At 43.3% G+C, this 12,159-nt stretch overlaps 1 protein-coding gene across 2 annotated transcripts; it reads left to right on the top strand.

The window, feature by feature from the left end:
• The first annotated feature begins 451 nt into the window (after positions 1-451).
• LOC145850197 (uncharacterized) lies at positions 452-11,943 on the top strand. 2 transcript variants are annotated; one of them, XM_082978316.1, is made up of 4 exons: positions 452-924; positions 1,263-1,393; positions 1,595-2,750; positions 6,730-11,943. In XM_082978316.1, the coding sequence occupies exons 1-3, from the start codon at positions 651-653 to the stop codon at positions 2,741-2,743; spliced, it is 1,554 nt and encodes a 517-aa protein (XP_082834442.1). In that variant the 5' UTR covers positions 452-650; the 3' UTR covers positions 2,744-2,750; positions 6,730-11,943. The 2 variants fall into 2 exon arrangements, with proteins under 2 accessions (XP_082834442.1, XP_014064369.1); XM_014208894.3 differs by lacking the exon at positions 6,730-11,943 and having other exon boundaries at positions 1,595-5,073.
• Positions 11,944-12,159: the final 216 nt, after the last annotated feature.

The raw sequence follows: 12,159 nt of genomic DNA, 5'->3' as shown, positions 1-12,159 counted from the left end.
GTTTGAGACCTAGGAGCCTCCCAGTGAGCAGGCCTGAAGAGAGAAATCCAGAGGATGAGTTTAAGTAAGGTAGGATTTCTTGCATTTATTGCTATGGTAATTCAATTGTACTGCACTGATGGAGCTTAAATCGCGGAAAATATATGTGGCAGTGGCAGCAGCACAGACATGTTTGGGTGTAAGAGTTTTTTTGTGCAGAAGATCTACAGTTGGTTTTAAGAGAAGGGTTCCATCCTCCCGGGCTGGAGTAGGATCTGGTAAGGCTAAGGTAGTGGGATAGGGGTGGTGTGTTTTGGGGGTATAGTGGTGTGTATATGTGAAGAGTTAGGTGGAGGTGCGATTTAAAAAATAAAAATAATCCTTTCCTTTTTTCTGACAATGTGCAATTCAAACTCCGACCTGTGAGAGGCAGCAATAAGCAACACAACGTCTAGTCTGCCGGAAACACGAAGAATTAACGGAAGTGAACAGTGACCAAGAACAATTTCCACGTTAGTGTTTTATTGTTGTTATTTAGACGTTAAAATATGACTAATTTAACTGCACAGCATCACATACTTAACCCATATAGTGTTTAATTCACGTTGGAGACAGGACTTGGTTGATAGACGTTATTTATGTATGTGCCGCAGGTTAGTTAGCTGCTAACAATGGCTAACTGTGTGGTTTTTCACACTCAAATAGCCTCCATTATGGAGGTGCTAGCGAATGCAGCCGTGGCAGAGATCTGTAAACTCGTAGACGACGACTATGCAGTGTTTCGTGTGGAAATAACTCAAAGCCAGAAAGAAAACAGGGCATTACGGAGGAAACTACTGGAACTGAAGGTGGCACGGGAGCGCGCAGAGAGAACAACACGAGAGCGCGTCCTCGCCAGTCGTCCCAGTGTCAAGATCCTCGACCGATACAGAGGAATGCCAAGAGGTACATTTTGTAGGAAAAAAGGCAGAGGGTCTTGGTCAGTTTTTTTGGATAGAATGCAATAATTCCCCTGATTACTTTGCTACCTTGCGCAAAGACACAATATCATATTGTAACCAGATCCTTGATTTACTGTATTTCTTATTATTTACTAATTGAAAACAATGTGATGCATGGAACATAATCGGCCTACATCAATCAATTAATAGTATATCAAGTAGTTATGAGAAGTGTTACCTTACATCCTTGCCAATTCTAGACAGTATCAATAGTGTACAATATAGCATTGAGCATTGACAGTAGCTAACCTTACCACCTCTTTCTTCCAATCACTCTCTCAGGTGAAGGACATCTCACTGGAGGCCACAGGAGCTTTGTGAAGCCAGCGGGACACAATACATGGAGAGATGACCAACCAATCACTGTTGATGAGGGGAGTGGAACCTCAACCCAGCATGTTATCATGATAGAGGTTGGTGTAATAGTGTTGCATTAAAAATGTGTTACTATGTAAATGAAATATGGCCTGTTTACTTCAGAAAGGCTCCCCTATTCACATGCTTACATGTACATCCTCATTTATCTGCCATAGGGGAGTTTGTGAGACTTCCCTACGACATTGTTATCCAATTCAACTAGTTACAAGTAACAACCTCCTCTCTACTTGTGTCAGGCTGCAGATGCAGAGGCTGCAGGTCCTGGAGTCAAACAGGAGAGGTCTGAAGGAGAGGAGGACCCACGGCACAGCAGAGACATCCAGACTGGAGCGCCTGGATCGCCCTCTTTAGCCACTGCAAACCGCACCACCGCCACCACGCAGCCCAATACCATTTGCAGCATCACGGAGGTCAGTGGAACGCTGAACGGCATCCGCAAGTCAGAGACTTTAACTGTAACACAGAGACCAGAGACACTGGGGCTGGGACCACTGGGCTGTCCTCCTGCTCCTGGCTCAGAGTATTTACTTTACGGTAACCCAAGGACGGTTCATTCCCATCGGGACTCAGGTGATGTGTTAGAGACTGGCAATGAAGCGTCTTGTTCTTACTCTACAGAGATGGACCCTGGCAACATTCCCTTGGATTTAGATACACAGACTGATCTGTCTAGAGGGGACTGGAACCAGTACAGTGGTAGTGTGTACTCTGAAGGGCGCCTAGATAAGAAAGGGGAGGTTATAGTGGTAGATGAGGTGAAAGTGGAGGGCGATGTTCCTCCCACATGGAATGCAGATACTCACTTAGGAGATGGACTCTCACAGGGCAGAGATTTCTTAGATTACAGGGAAAGCTTAGAGACAAATCCAAATGTCGCGACCCACTTCCCTTTAAACGACCTCATGGATCGCAACCCAGTGTCCACGTCGATGCGGCCTTCCGATTCACACGGCCGCGTCCTTTTTGATCAGGTATTGAACTCAAATGACAGGACTAGAGCCCAGGTTCAGGGAGGGGGAGCCACATCAGGCAATAGTAAAGAGAAACGGTTCCTCTGCATGTTCTGTAACAAAGGCTTCAGCTGCCCCCAGAAGGTGGAGATCCACCAGAGGGTCCACACAGGGGAGAAACCATTCAGCTGTACCCAGTGTCACATGCGCTTTGCTGAGGCTGGCAACCTGAAACGGCACCAGAGGGTCCACACAGGGGTGAAACCCTTCAGCTGTACCGAGTGTCATATGCGCTTCGCCCAGGCTGGTGACCTGAAGAGGCACCAAAGGGTCCACACGGGAGAAAGGCCATTCGCCTGTAATCACTGCGGGAAGAGGTTCTCTGAGAGGAGATACCTAAGGATACACCAGCAGAAAATCCATTCCACTCTTTAACATAAAGGTAACCATTCCACTTGATAGCTACCTGGCTAGCTAAGTAAACAACAGCTGGAACGATCTAGCTACCTGTAAAGTTTACTAGTATCCCCACTAGCTGGCTACTAGACGACCAAAATAACAGTTGGGCCTAAAGCTTTTTGTTGGGACCCAAGGCAAGCAACTCTTGCCTGTATCAGTATTGGACACTAGCTATAATCTGGACCAATACTTTTATAGCAATATGGCTACCTACTAATATAATCTCCCAATGTATTGCACATTGTTTTGATAAGCCGGTTAGAATAAGGCTGTTAAATCATAAATCATAATCTGTACCAAATGCATTGCCTATCAGTTAGGGCTGGGCGACATATCGAATTAATTTGATTCATTCGAATTCATGTTTTTGTGCGATATTCCAAATGCTTGTATCGCATTTGTTTTTTGTTTTTCTGAGTGTTTATGTCCCCTTGTTCTCATGTTGTCTTTTTGGTCTCATTCGCTCCTTCTGTGCTGTGCACCTTCCCATTTACACCAGAGATCGGTATATAACGACGAGATGCTCATGTGTCCCCGCACTAACAATGGGGGAGTCGTCCCAAAGGCAGAAAGGCGTGGGACAAGCTTAGGGTCAAAATAAGCGCATACAAAAGCATACAAACGCATTGGGCTTATTTTGGACAAGCCCCTCCCCCTACCACGCCCAACAATAAAGATGAGATCGCTTCTTCCTCTCTGACAAATGGTTTCAACTCGGTTTCAACTAAAAAATAAACGTTTTTCCATCTTTCCGAGTATCAAATGATTCCTTGAAAGTCCATGGTGGCTGAAATAGTAAATTTCAACTCCCTCCAATTTCCTTCTGGCCCTTTAAAAAATAAAAAGCCTACCCATAAATGGGTAGGCATTTGAGGTTTGGTCCAACAGAATGGATCATATGGACACCGAAACACATGATTTTACTGTAATAGAGGAGAAGGTAACCTTTAGAACCATACCCTGTTTATGTTTCAGCTGCTCAAATTTTGAGCAGAGTAGACACTGCTAAAACGGATGTACCAATGAACATTCATTCTGGGTAATGTATGCTCAGTTTGTCGTGCGCATATTACGGTACCACGTATCGCATTTTTGTCAAATAAAGATTGTTTTACTAGTTGTTTAGCATGTGTTTTATAAATGTGCAATGAGCATAAAACAATTTATATAAGGAATTGGCAACTTGTCAGTCTGAGAAATAAGGTTGACAACATCTGAACAAGGTGGACAGGCTAGCATGCTGTTCAGACAGTTGGAGACGGACAGAAGGTTGTGTTCATAACAATTCAACTGTTCTACCTTTGTTAGCTGAATTCAGAGCTTGTGAAATTATACCTAGATCCAAGTTGGCTAAACCTGAACTATAAAAATTAGCTGGCTACTCACTAGAACGTAGGCTTGTGCTTGAGAGATTGTTTATGACCTGTGTTCATTTTCTACAATACCTGCTACATTATTAGTGAATGTGCATTATGCAGGGTTCTGGTTAAATATGTAACAAAAGGACGTTTTCATAGACAGACTTGAAAGCCAGATCAGTGAATTTGCAAAAAATCAGTTCAACTATTTTGATAAAATAATGAAACTATTAGTGGTTCTTATGATTGTGTAAGGCTTATATTTAGGCTAGGTATAACTTCACACGCTCTGAATTCAATAGATTATTGCTGACTGTTTTAAATGAAGTGTATTTGACCTTAAGGTCAAATACACATATATATTATATATATATATATATACACACACACACATATATATATATATATAGTGACTATATATATATAGTGACTATAAAAAAAAAAAAATCGAGATATGAGTTTTAGGCCATATCGCCCAGCCCTACTATCAATAAACATCTTAAAATGTATACATATCATGTACTTCTGCTTTGTTCCTTATTTACTTAGTATTATCAACCTTCATCCAGATATTACACTGTTGATGTTTATGGAGTACATACAACATGACTCGATCTCCGAACAATAACACCCGTGTTCCTGTACCAGAGTGTGTATACTGTATTAAAGGTTCTAGCCAAGAGAGGAGGAAGTGGTGGCTTGTTAGAGCACAGACATGGTTCTAATGTCAGGGGTGCTCATGAGGAACCCTGTAACAATTGAAATGTCAATGTGGCCTCTGTCAAACATTGTAGCATTGGGAACCCTCGGTAGTCAATGTGTGGTAGGATGCTCATGTGGGCTTTCTGTGCATTGTAATAATTTATTTTCCATTCCATTGTTTGCTCACCTTGTAATTGGTTATGTAAACATTATCAGAACAGGCATTAAATGGTAAACTGAACAAAACATGGACCCATTGTGATGTAGTTCCAGTTTAGTTTTTTTTTTACAATTTCATCCACATCCTCGCTTTCTGTCAATAGTACAATATTGCCGCTTGCTCAACCCCCGGAAGTCCTCAGTCCTGTAAGACTCATGAAACACTTGGGTAGGTTGTTGAATGGTCATCGTGTCTGTCATGGATCCGGTCCATACATTACCAGTTTGCTGTTCTCAGTTCAGCCCAGAGAACTTAGTCATGCATCTCTTCCTCTGTATACAGTCAAGACGGTACTGTCATGTTCCTACCCACCGTGTACATCAACACCCAGGTCAAGCCATCCATGATTGTCCAACCTTGTAGTCCTGACTAGGCTACTCTACTTCACCTAGGCGTTGTAGTCCTGACTAGGCTACTCTACTTCACCTAGGCGTTGTAGTCCTGACTAGGCTACTCTACTTCACCTAGACGTTGTAGTCCTGACTAGGCTACTCTACTTCACCTAGGTGTTTGTAGTCCTGACTCTACTTAACCTAGGTGTTTGTAGTCCTGACTAGGCTACTCTACTTAACCTAGGTGTTGTAGTCCTGACTCTACTCTACTTAACCTAGGTGTTGTAGTCCTGACTCTACTCTACTTAACCTAGGTGTTGTCAGTCCTGACTCTACTCCACCTAGGTGTTGTAGTCCTGACTCTACTCCACCTAGGTGTTGTAGTCCTGACACTACTCTACTCCACCTAGGTGTTGTAGTCCTGACACTACTCCACCTAGGTGTTGTCTCCCACTCGTACAACCTGAAGAGGTACCAGAGGGTCCACACAAGGGAGAAATCATACAGCTGCCCCCAGTGTGAGAAAAGGTTCTCATACCAGCACCAGCTGAAGAGGCACCTGAAGGTCCACACGGGAGAGAGGCTGTTTGCCTGTACGCACTGTGGGAAGAGGTTCTCAGAGAGGAGCTACCTAAGGATACACCAGCAGAAAATGCACACGGCCCATGTATAGAGTATAGTGACATGTAATGTAGTACTAGTTAGTTTGTAGTTAATTCTGTTGGTTTAGGATGTAGTAGGGAACTGGATGAGGTGAACTGAGGAAAGAGTGAGTATGATGAGGCAGAGTAGATGATATGGTTGGTGTGATGGTGTCTGTAAAAAAGCTTTACGGATGAAGAGTGACAAATTTGTCCTGTTGTTTGATGCTGGTGTTTTATAAGGAGGAAGTGATAGAGCCTTAATTCATGTTTACTTGACATGAAGGTGTTTGTAATGTAATGTTGAACCTTTTCCAAAGTATTCTAAAATACATTTTATTAAAGCGAGGGTACCAGATTTACAGAAAAAGGTATAACTTTGTGCAATAAAAGTACTGTACTTCACGTTATGTGAGTATATGACCATTTCGTTCAAATTCAATACAAAATTGACGCTGTGCAGACTGACTTGGTTATTTTTGTTTCATTGTATGTACTTAGTTTCCCTTCTCTCAGTCAAACCAAAACATTATACTTAATTCTTGAATCAACACGTAGGGACATTTAAAAAAATAAACTCCAATGACTCCATATGGTTAGGTACTTGTGTTAGAGATGGGCTTGACTGTGGTTCACATTTTATAATGTCATGTTTCTATATGTACAGCAAAGACTTTCTTAAATGCTTTTCTGTACAATTTGTTTGCAGTCTGCAGTCCATGAAGACCTGCTGATATCCTGTGTTGCTATCGGGAGGAGACTGGACCTCTGAAGTGGCTGGTTACAAACCCTGGCCCCAGATCTGGACCCTGTAACAGAAGCCTTCCTTCCTGAGTCGGAACCGGAACCACGACTGACAGTCTTCACCACCACACAGAACACAACCAGTGGACAGGTGGACTGAACAACCTCAGACCTTGTAGTCATCAGAGAGACAGAGGCTCCAGTCAGGGATCCAGTCTGCAGCACAGACCCTTCTCTTCACAGTCTCAGTGCAGGGATGAAGCAGGGCCTGGGGCTGATAGAGATATATCCTCCTAGTGGTCAAACAGGGATATATCCTCCTATGATACAAACACCACAGTATCCATGATGAGCAGAGCAGGTCACCCTGGGCTTCAGCCTTCACAGAGAGTGGTGGGAGACCCCCCTGGTGGTAGTCTATCAGGAAGTCTGTCTTCTCCTTACCTCAGGCTTACCCCCCCAATGCAGACAGGGTCAGGATGGGCATTCACCACGAGAGGTACGTAGCCTATAACAGAGCACACAGCCCAACAACACCCAAACAATGGCTAGAGGTCAAGGAGGGAGCTCAAAGACTAACCACCTGAGGGTGGTGGCTCCTGCTTCTACCTCCTCTGGTGTCATCGGGTCACAATTTGGGAGGCTGAGCATTAGGACGTACGCCGACAAGCCATACGCCTGCCCCATGTGTGGAAAGCGTTTTACTGAGGCGAACTATGTGAAGAAGCACCAGACCATTCACATCAAGGAAGGAGAGGCGCTTGAAGTTCAAACTATGTTACAAGAGCTTCTCCTTCCGGAGTAACCTAACCAGCATAAAGTGCACCTGCGCTTCTTGATATGCCACACCTGTCAGGTGGATGGATTATCTTGGCAAAGGAGAAATGCTCACTGACAGGGATGTAAACAAATTTGGCACAAAAGTTGAGCAAAGTAAGCTTTTTGTGCGCATGGAACATTTCTCTTATCTTTTACTTCGGCTCATGAAATATGAGACCAACACTATACATGTTGCGTTTATATTTTTGTTCAGTGTACATCCTCCCAGTAGGGTAAATATTCAACTGTCCTTTTTCTAGACTAGGTTTACTGTCGCTCTAAAAAAAATGGTTTTACACAATCCTGTTTCAAATGACAAGTTAATAATGGGTTAATTACCCATTATTATAAACAAGTCGTACACTCTTACCCAGTTTGTAGAGACCCCTCTAAGATTAGCATAACCCAGGCATTTTATCCGTGTTTCTCATAACCGGGATACAAGCCTTTTCGGGTTATTGTAAACGCGATATGTTTTATATGCGTCAACTCAAAAGTAGAATACTTGAGTATCCCGAATAAAAACGGGATATGGGTGTGCATGTACACGTGGTCAGTGATTTTAAAAATGTGTTAGATTGTTGGCAGAGGCATTGGGGTGAAAGTAAGGGAGATTTATTTATATTACAAGGAAATCTGTACTATAATGTAATGGGAACAGAAGGGAGAAGTTATGTTGTGGTGGATGAGATTAGGGCATATGGGATTGAATTCTTATTTTGAAATTGATAGGGAAACATGGTACTGGAATTAGGTTTGTAGGGAATTATTTTATTTTATTAGAAATTCTCTATAGCAGTATAGAGACCCACAGTGGAGGTGTCATAATACCCATAAAACCTAGTGGTCAAACAGGGAAATGGTTCCAAATGTTTTTCCACCGCCACCATTTTTTCCCATAGGTGATTTTAGAAACACTTAATAAGCGCTGTGTTTCGTGTAGGCTTACCCTGGCGTGACATTTTGATAAACTTGTAAATCGGACAAGGTGACTTTTATCAATACATTCGTCTCGATTTACTCTCAGATTTAAAAATTCTAATTAGCATCAAAGATCATCATGCAAAACTACAAATCCCTGCAAGCTCCTGCCCATCATCTCTAGCTGACACCTTTGCTAACAGATATCGTGTCAGTTTTAAACATGCTCAAGACAGTTCACAGAATTTTCCATTTAAAGAAATGTTGCCAATTTATTCTTTACTACATTTAGCTAACATTACATAGTTAATCCAGAGATTCTTACCTTCGGCAGTCTCATACAGATATTCATGGCATTTGTAGTGCTTTATGATTGGCACATTAGCAGTTAGTTAATTAGCATTTCATTTTAGGTGGGTAAATACAGGCAGATATATTGATAAGTCACCTTGTCTTAGAGATTTACACAGTTATCAAAATGTCATGCTAGGGTAAGCCTACATGAAACACAGCCCTTATTTTAAGTCTTTCTAAAATCCTATATGGGAAAAATGAATGGTGGAAAAACGATTGGAACCATTTCCTTGTTTGACCGCAAGGTTTTATGGGTATGACTTATACTATGGTCCTCTAATGGTAGTGGCATGTATTCATGGATGCCAAGGGAAGCCAGGCTTCCCCAAAAAATGTACAAAAAATATAATTAATATATACACTGCTCAAAAAAATAAAGGGAACACTTAAACAACACAATGTAACTCCAAGTCAATCACACTTCTGTGAAATCAAACTGTCCACTTAGGAAGCAACACTGATTGACAATAAATTTCACATGCTGTTGTGCAAATGGAATAGACAACAGGTGGAAATTATAGGCAATTAGCAAGACACCCCCAATAAAGGAGTGGTTCTGCAGGTGGGGACCACAGACCACTTCTCAGTTCCTATGCTTCCTGGCTGATGTTTTGGTCACTTTTGAATGCTGGCGGTGCTTTCACTCTAGTGGTAGCATGAGACGGAGTCTACAACCCACACAAGTGGCTCAGGTAGTGCAGCTCATCCAGGATGGCACATCAATGCGAGCTGTGGCAAGAAGGTTTGCTGTGTCTGTCAGCGTAGTGTCCAGAGCATGGAGGCGCTACCAGGAGACAGGCCAGTACATCAGGAGACGTGGAGGAGGCCGTAGGAGGGCAACAACCCAGCAGCAGGACCGCTACCTCCGCCTTTGTGCAAGGAGGAGCAGGAGAAGCACTGCCAGAGCCTTGCAAAATGACCTCCAGCAGGCCACAAATGTGCATGTGTCTGCTCAAATGGTCAGAAACAGACTCCATGAGGGTGGTATGAGGGCCCGACGTCCACAGGTGGGGGTTGTGCTTACAGCCCAACACCGTGCAGGACGTTTGGCATTTGCCAGAGAACACCAAGATTGGCAAATTCGCCACTGCCGCCCTGTGCTCTTCACAGATGAAAGCAGGTTCACATTGAGCACGTGACAGAGTCTGGAGACGCCGTGGAGAACGTTCTGCCGCCTGCAACATCCTCCAGCATGACCGGTTTGGCGGTGGGTCAGTCATGGTGTGAGGTGGCATTTCTTTGGGGGGCCGCACAGCCCTCCATGTGCTCGCCAGAGGTAGCCTGACTGCCATTAGGTACCGAGATGAGATCCTCAGACCCCTTGTGAGACCATATGCTGGTGCGGTTGGCCCTGGGTTCCTCCTAATGCAAGACAATGCTAGACCTCATGTGGCTGGAGTGTGTCAGCAGTTCCTGCAAGAGGAAGGCATTGATGCTATGGACTGGCCCGCCCGTTCCCCAGACCTGAATCCAATTGAGCACATCTGGGACATCATGTCTCGCTCCATCCACCAACGTCACGTTGCACCACAGACTGTCTAGGAGTTGGTGGATGCTTTAGTCCAGGTCTGGGAAGAGATCCCTCAGGAGACCATCCGCCACCTAATCAGTAGCATGCCCAGGCGTTGCAGGGAGGTCATACAGGCACGTGGAGGCCGCACACACTACTGAGCCTCATTTTGACTTGTTTTAAGGACATTACATCAAAGTTGGATCAGCCTGTAGTGTGGTTTTCCACTTTTAATTTTGAGTGTGACTCCAAATCCAGACGTCCATGGGTTGATAAATTGGATTTCCATTGATTATTTTTGTGTGATTTTGTTGTCAGCACATTAAACTATGTAAAGAAAAAAGTATTTAATAAGATTATTTCTTTCATTCAGATCTAGGATGTGTTGTTTAAGTGTTCCCTTTATTTTTTTGAGCAGTATATATCTTCCGTTTCTATGTTTCATAATTTTCCTTCAATTCGCAAAAGGCTGAATGTATCTCACAGGAGAACTCATCTGAGCGAGCGATACAGCGCCCCTCTGTCTCTATACATCCATCTGATGCTGTCTGGCCCAAACGAGTATGACATTGTTGCCGCCTGTAGCATTTAAAGTAAGGGAAGCCAGCGAGCATTTGGCCTCCCTTGACAAAAAATGTATACAAAATGTGCAAATCAGCGTTGAGCTAAACTGAGCGAGCTCAACTGTGAATGGTCCTGGCGCACCAAAAAAAAAGTGTCAAGGGAAGCCAGCTTGGATTTAGGTGTCACTCCTAACATATCCCATTGAGAGCATACGTCATTAACTTGAATAGTTGCATCTCGTTGTGTTGCTGTCCTCCGGTGGCTAGCTAGCTAAAATTGTCCCTTTCCAAAATTAGCCATAGATGGAGCTAGGGATTTGGACTTCTGGTTTTACTTAATTCTCTGTACTGGGCAATGATTATTACGGCGATTCTGATCCATTGTTGTGACTGGCCTATATGTAGATAGATGTAGGCCTAAAAGGCTAATGTTAACTAGCTAACGTTGCCCATGAATGGAAGTTAGGCTAGCGAGCAAGCATTTTAGCCAGGTAGCCTAGGACAACAAACAATAAAAGTGTGAACTGTATGATAGAGTGATAGCGCGTTTTGTCAACATGAAAGAGAGGAGGATGGCATTGGAGTTTCTCTACAAGTTGGGTGAGTCAACATGTTTTTCTACTTGCACCAATGCCCACACACAGAAGTCAGAACCATGGACAGCCACATCATATTTAGCTTATGTTGATTGTACTAAATTGTTTTTGGTATCTTTTAGTTGTCCCTGTATTAGACTAAACATAGGTGATTTGATGTTGAAGTTGAAATGTTGTTGGAATAATGGAGGCAGCTCCTGTTTTGTTTGCGACTTGTGGTAACTCTTTGTGGTTCTAAATAATATAGTTGTTTAGTGGTCCAAAAATGTCAGAAACATTTACTGGCTTGACCACGCTGTAGGTCCTGTAAGGGTCTGTTACTGTACATGCAATATGCTTTGTGGATTGCACTGGACAGAGGTTGCAATCTGTTTTTTTTTTTTTATAATACAAAGGTATGGTTGAATTTATTCTGCCACTGCGTCTTCTTATTGTCTCGGCCTTTAGGCCTATATATATCACGGTCGCAAGGCATAGGCATTAACAGGTTACAGAGCAAACAACAGTTATCACAACACAGGTTGTAATAGGGTTTTTTTTGGGGGGGGGGGGGGGGGGGCTTGGCTTCCCCAGTGATTTTTACCTAAGCACTGCTACTGCTCTACGGCAGGGTTTCCCAAACTTGCACGTTT

The sequence above is a fragment of the Salmo salar genome, chromosome 08 (assembly GCF_965601325.2).
Source record: "Salmo salar chromosome 08, fSalSal1, whole genome shotgun sequence".
Classification (NCBI taxonomy): domain Eukaryota; kingdom Metazoa; phylum Chordata; class Actinopteri; order Salmoniformes; family Salmonidae; genus Salmo; species Salmo salar.
Note: the sequence above shows the minus strand (reverse complement) of the source record. Positions and strands in the feature narration are given on the sequence as shown.